The following is a 6,469-nucleotide window of genomic DNA, read 5'->3' on the forward strand; positions in this document are numbered from 1 at the left end:
TTTATAAGCAAAACAGTTGCTTAAAAATTCTCCTCCTCTTGGGTCAAGTTCATGGTACATAGATCAACTCACCCAAGATGAACCACAAGAAAATCTACTGCTACCATCTCATTATCCTCACCCACCTAAGCTGAGTCCCAGGTGGTAGGAGTCACGCACAGCTAAAGGAAGATTTTAAATGAAAAGGAGCAAGCTTCCTCCACCTATGACTGATGAGGGTAAGTTAATGTGGATGGGAAGAGTATCTTAGCCATGACTCAAGTTATTAAAATATTTACTTTGTACCATTTCCTTTCTTCCAACTAAAGTGTTCCTTTTAGGTTAGTCAAAGGACAAATAACTCCACTGACCGTTACGGATTAAAAGAGAACAGACAGGGACTCCCCTGGTGGTCCAGTGGCTAAGACTCCACGCTCCCAATGCAGGGGGCCCGGGTTTGATCCCTGCTCAGGGAACTAGATCCCACATGCATGCCACAATTAAAAAAAGATCCCGCATGCCACAACAAAGACCCCGCGTGCCTCAACTAAGACCTGGAGCAGCCAAATAAATAAATAAATATTAAAAAAAAAAAAGAGAGAACAGACATTTCCATTTTCCATTAACGAATCCAATTTTTTTCTTGGAGTAAATATTTATACGGATATAATTTGATTTTAAACTCTCAATAATATTTCTTCTGATCATTTGTGGTTCCTTCCACCCCCCCAAATAAAGCACATATAAAAGAAGCAGGAGTTCCTCTTGCACTCGGGCTACAGAAAGCCAGAAGAAATGTCACTCCCACCCTATCAACAACAAAAAACCCAGATCAACTACAAAATCGAACTCAACTACAACAACTCAACTACAAAAACGAACTCACCAAAGAGCTGAGGTTTTAGGGCAACCAAGTAGTGTGGAATCCAAAGAAAGACATTCCCCTCAAGGAGATATGGGAGGTAAGCAATGGTTCTCCTGTGTGCCATGCAAGCAGGTGAGAAGAATTCAACTGAAGAGTTTAACTATTTGCTAAAGGCTAAGTGAAGGCTAGCATGAGAGTAAAGGGCCCCTGGGATCCACAGACACAAAAGAAGTTCATACCCACTTGCAGGTTAGAAAGACTGGAGGCAGTGGGGGGACCAGAGAGCTGCTCTAGGTGGTGCAGACCTGGAAAAAGCTGCCACTAAAAGCAAAGGCAAGAAGCCCTGGACCCTAGGACTCCTCTCTCCTCCGCAAACAAAAGCTTTAAGCTGCTGGGGGAGGAGTATCAAACCCTGTCAGCCCCAGGGCCCGGGTGAAGACCCACTGCAGCTGGGGAAGAAGTTAACAAGAAAACCCCCTCTTACCCTAGGGGAGGAGCCAGAAAGAATCCCAGCCCAGGATCCTATGCCAATACCTTTAGAAAACGCCATCCATGTGAGAGGGATAATATGATTGAGAAAAAGACTCAACCACGAGACGCATGCACACAGGCTTGAGCCTAAACCAAGGCCAAAAAACAAAAATAAAAAAACTCCTGCCCACTACCAGGCTATCCCTCTTCTGATAAGGGAGGGGAGAGCATGGAGAGAAATCCTCCTGAGGCACAGGTGCACAGCAGGGCCAAAAGCTGGGAGTGGAACAAGAACTTTAAGAACTTTTTTTTTTTTTTGCCCTACGCAGGCCTCTCACTGTTCTGGCCTCTCCCGTTGCGGAGCACAGGCTCCGGAAGCGCAGGCTCAGCGGCCACAGCTCACGGGCCCAGCCACTCCGCGGCATGTGGGATCTTCCCAGACCGGGGCACAAACCCGTGTCCCCTGCATCAGCAGGCGGACTCTCAACCACTGCGCCAACCAAGGAAGCCCAGAAAAGAACTTTTGGGAAAAGCTTTCCAGCACCTCAGTCCCTACTCTACGCACCAGAAATGGAAGAATTTGAAGCCAGTAGTGCACTGAAGACCATCATAGCAACAACAACGCCCAACCCTAGCTCAGCCCTGGCCTAAATTGACTCAACCCTTTGAAAGTATTAACTAACTAGTAAAAGAAGAGAGTTTGCCCATTGTTGGGTTGTACCCCGCAGGCCTACAAGGTCTGTGCTTGCCCAGCTCTAAAACCGAAGAAAGAGCCCAAAGTCAGCAACAGAGACATCAACGATGTAATGCATGGGGGACCTTACACAGCTGAAGCAAGGTCCTGGAGCGACACCCCACCGTGTGCAGCAGACAGCAGGCAGGACAAGGTGGCAGTCTTCACTGCCGGCGGTGGGGGAGGGGGACGGGGATTACCAGTTATAAGAGAATTATGTCTGGTGGGTTCATTAGTTACCAGGGAAACCAGCAGAGAGGCACGCCCCTCATTACCCCTTCGATAAAAACAATCAACAGCTGGAGCGGGGGCAAGAGTGTAGGAAGGTCCGGCACTTGAGTAGGGTACAGGTGAAGCAGGCACTGATCGAGAAGGGAATGTACAGAGAGCAAAAGAACAGCCATCTTGAGTGGCCTGACCATACACTCATTTCCAGGCATAAATATTTTATTTCAGTCTCTACTGTTTTACATGTGAGGTCCAGCATTCACTCAAAAATTAAGATACACATAAAAAGTACCAGAAAAAAACAGTAAAGAGACAGAATAATCAGACTGATGACCTAGATGTTCAAATTACCGGACAGACATTTAAAATAATTATGATTAATGTGTTAAAGTCTATAGTGGAAGAGATAGAAATATGCATTAACAGATGGATAATTTCAGCAGAGAGATGGAAACTCTAAAAGTCAAACAGAAATCCTAGAAGTTAAAAACTGTAAAGATATTAAAGATAAAGAATGCCACTGAGTGCTCATCATTAGACTCAAGGCAACCAGGAAAAAAAATCAGGGAATTTGAAGATAGATGAAAAGAAAGTACCCAGAATGAAACATAGAGCATCCAAGAACTGTGGGACAATACTCAAAAATCTAACAAAAATGTAACTGGAATCCCAGAAGGAGAAGAGAGAAAGAAAGAGGCAAAGCACAGATCAAGCTCAGAGAAGCCAAGAAGGACAAATAACAAAATATTACCTAAACACAACACATTCAAACTGAACAAAATATCACCTAAACACAACACATTCAAACTGCTAAAAACCCAAGATAAAGATAGCCTGGAAGGTGGGGGTGGGTGGGGGGAGAACAATGATCAAGATTGTAACAGATTTCTCATAGGAAACTATGCAAGTAGGACAACTAATTTTCCTTTAAATTACTGAAAGAAAAAAGTAACACAGAATAGGACACCTAGCAAAAAGTACCTTCCAAAACTTAAGGTTTGTTTTTCAAATAAAACAAAGCTGAGATAATTCACTGCTAAGCAGGTTTGTACTATAAGAGAAGAAGTGCTACAAGTTTTTCAGGCAGAAGGACTATAGTGCTAGACAGAAATTTGGGTCTATACAAAGAAATGAAGAATGCCCAAAATGGTAAAAATTAGAGTAAAGGTATATTTTTCCCATATTTTTATTCATTCTAAAAGATAATTGACAAGCTAAAGCAAAAATAGTAACAAGGTAGGTAACATAAGTCAAATTATGTGTATGACAATAACACAAAAAATGACAGAGGAATTGGACATTTACTATTTTGCATGGAATTTTACACTATACATGAAATGGTAGAATATTACTGGAAGGCAAACTGGAAGAAATTAACATACACAGTAAACTCTAGGTCAAATATAAAACAATTTTTAAAAGAAATATATATAATAAGCCAATGTTGGAGTTAAAACAGTATTTTAAAAAATATTCAGGGACTTCCCTGGCAGCAGAGTGATTAGGAATCCGCCTGCCAATGCAGAGGACACGGGTTCGAGCCCTGGTCCGGGAAGATACCACGTGCCGCAGAGCAACTAAGCCTGTGCGCCACAATTGAGCCTGAGCTCTAGAGCCCGCGAGCCACAGCTACTGAGCCCGCATGCTGCAGCTACTGAAGCCCGAGTGCCTAGAGTCTGTGCTCTGCAACAAGAGGAGCCACCACAGTGAGAAGCCCACGCACTGCAACGAAGAGTAGCCCCTGCTCACCGCAACTAGAGAAAGCCCGTGCACCGCAACGAACACCCAACACAGACAAAAATAAATAAAATAAGTAAAATTTTTTTTAAAAGCCTATTTATTTTAGGTGGTTGCCAGAGGTGGGGGGTGGGCAAATGGGTGAAAGGAGTCAAAATAAATAAAATTTAAAAGTTATAAAATAAATAAGTCCTGAGGATACAATGTATGGCATGATGTCTATAGTTAATAACACTGTACTATATATGAAAGTTGCTAAGAGAGTAGATATGAGAAATTCTCATCACAAGAGGAAAAAAATTCATAACTATATGTGGTGATGGATGTTAACTAGACTTGTGGTCATCACTTCACAATAAAAACAAATACTGAATCATTATGTTGTATACCTGAAACTAATGTTTTATGTCAATTACATCTCAATTTTTTAAAAATGCTTATTTTAGAAAAGAAATGTTTCAAATCAATGATCTAAGCTGCCACCTTAAAAAACTAGAAAAAGAGCAAATCAACTAAAAGTAAGCAGAAGGAAGGAAATATTAAAAGATACAAGCAGGAATTGAAAACAGAGAGGACATGACAAGAGATCCTACAGACATTAAAAGAATAATGTAATATTATAATTTTATCTCCATTAATTCAATGACTTAAAGGAAACAGACCAATTCCTTGAAAGATACAAAACACCAAAGCTCACTTGAAAAGATAGAAAACTTGATAGAAAACAGTTCTGTATCTCTTAAACGAATCGAATTCCTAGTTAAAAACTTGACAGAGAAAACTCCAGATCCAGATGACTTCACTGACAGTCTGTCAAACATTAAAGAAAAAAACATCAATTCGACACAAACTGTTCTAGAAAACAGAATAGGAGGGAACACTTCCCAACTCATTCTATGATGTCAGCATGACCTCAATTCTAAAACCTGACAAAGGCCTCACAAGAAAACAACAGACCGATATCCCACATACACATAGATGCAAAAATCCTCAATCAAATGTTAGCAAATCTGACCCAGCAATATATAAAGACAACAAATCTCTTTTAAAGGGTTTAACCCATTTTTTAATCCTGACCTAGGATTACTCTCAAAGACAGGTGGCATCTAACTCTGTTCCAAATTGTCTTGGTATAAATACAGAATTTAAAGTATCTAACTTTACAAAGCTACTTTCAAAGAAAAGGCACAGCTGACAGTTTAATTTAGGAAATTAAGAGGCAAATTATATAGCTGTTGAGACATTACAGAAGGAACTTTAGGGTTAAGAGTAATCTACAGCTTCAAGAACACATACTCTACTGAAGGGTAATGAACCTACCTCCATGGTTTCCAAGAAATTTAGATAAAGAGAAAGTTACTAGCCTATACTAAAAAACTCAGTTCAGTTTCCTCAAAGGTTTCTAAGATTATGACCCAAAGCGTAATCCCTTATCTACTTTCTGAACCTATCTAACCAGTCTGGCTTAATTACTTACCTTCAGCCTGGCTAGTGTCTGAGCATGGTTTCTTCTTCGACTCCGAATTCCCGGTTTTCTCATCAACATCCAGTAGAGGAATATAGTCTGTTTTTCCAACAGTTTCTCCCACAACATCATCAAAGGCCTCTGCCTCCAGTGTGGCAATAAAGTCCCGTTTTATCTCTTCCTCAATTTCTGGAGGTGGCTCTGTTAATGCATCTGCAAGACTGAGGTCTGCCATTCTGCACCACTGCAACTGCCTGGTTAAGGGGGAAAAAAATGTTTCATATGATGAGAACTGCAAAGGGAAAAACATTCCTAGAAACTCTTGTCATCATTTTAAACAAAAAAGGAATTAAAATTCCCCCATTTTATAGATTAGAAAATCACAGCTCCGTTACAGACAGTCTTACCCAAGGTAAACACTTTTTCTTTCATCTCTGGGAGGTAAATAGAGCAAGTGCCATTTTGTCCTTTTCATTAATAAGAAAAATGAAGTGCAAAAAAACCCCTCAATTTATCCAAGGTTACAGCCAGTAAGATTCAAATCAAGTCTTTTGATTTCAAGTCTTAAAACCCTTTCAACTATTCCATTTATCTTAATTTCCAAATCATGTCACAGAATAATTCTTAAAAATATATACAAAAGGAGGTCAGATTAGGTTATATTCCCATTTTTTAAAAAAACGGTTAACTACTATCAGGCAAATGAAGTCACTTTTATTTACCAGGGATTAGGAATATGGATTAGGAATATGGACCTTATCTTGTAGGGGTAAGCAGTGCTTCATGGCTCTGTCAACTGAACTACTCTTACTAGTTCCCTGCTGGCGTGAAAAATACAGGCAACATTCCCTGAATTACCTAGGGGAGGCAGTCCCTCTCTGTGGTCAGGTACATTAGCATCTTTGCAGAACACCAGGCTTTCCATTTTTAAACATAACCTGAAATTAAAAAGTATATGGGGGACTTCCCTGGTGGCGCAGTGGTTAAGAAT

The 6,469-nt window shown here is 40.5% G+C and overlaps 1 protein-coding gene across 1 annotated transcript in view; it reads right to left on the reverse strand.

Moving 5' to 3' along the window:
- Nucleotides 1-5,935, reverse strand: part of MAP4 (microtubule associated protein 4) — a 109,388-nt gene extending 103,453 nt beyond the window's left edge. The window contains exon 1 of the mRNA XM_007446145.1: nucleotides 5,491-5,935. Within this exon, the coding sequence (XP_007446207.1) occupies nucleotides 5,491-5,788 (298 nt within the window). The 5' untranslated portion in view covers nucleotides 5,789-5,935. The remainder of the gene's footprint in view (nucleotides 1-5,490) is intronic.
- Nucleotides 5,936-6,469: the final 534 nt, after the last annotated feature.

Source organism: Lipotes vexillifer, unplaced genomic scaffold (assembly GCF_000442215.2).
Source record: "Lipotes vexillifer unplaced genomic scaffold, Lipotes_vexillifer_v1.1 scaffold491, whole genome shotgun sequence".
Classification (NCBI taxonomy): Eukaryota; Metazoa; Chordata; class Mammalia; order Artiodactyla; family Lipotidae; genus Lipotes; species Lipotes vexillifer.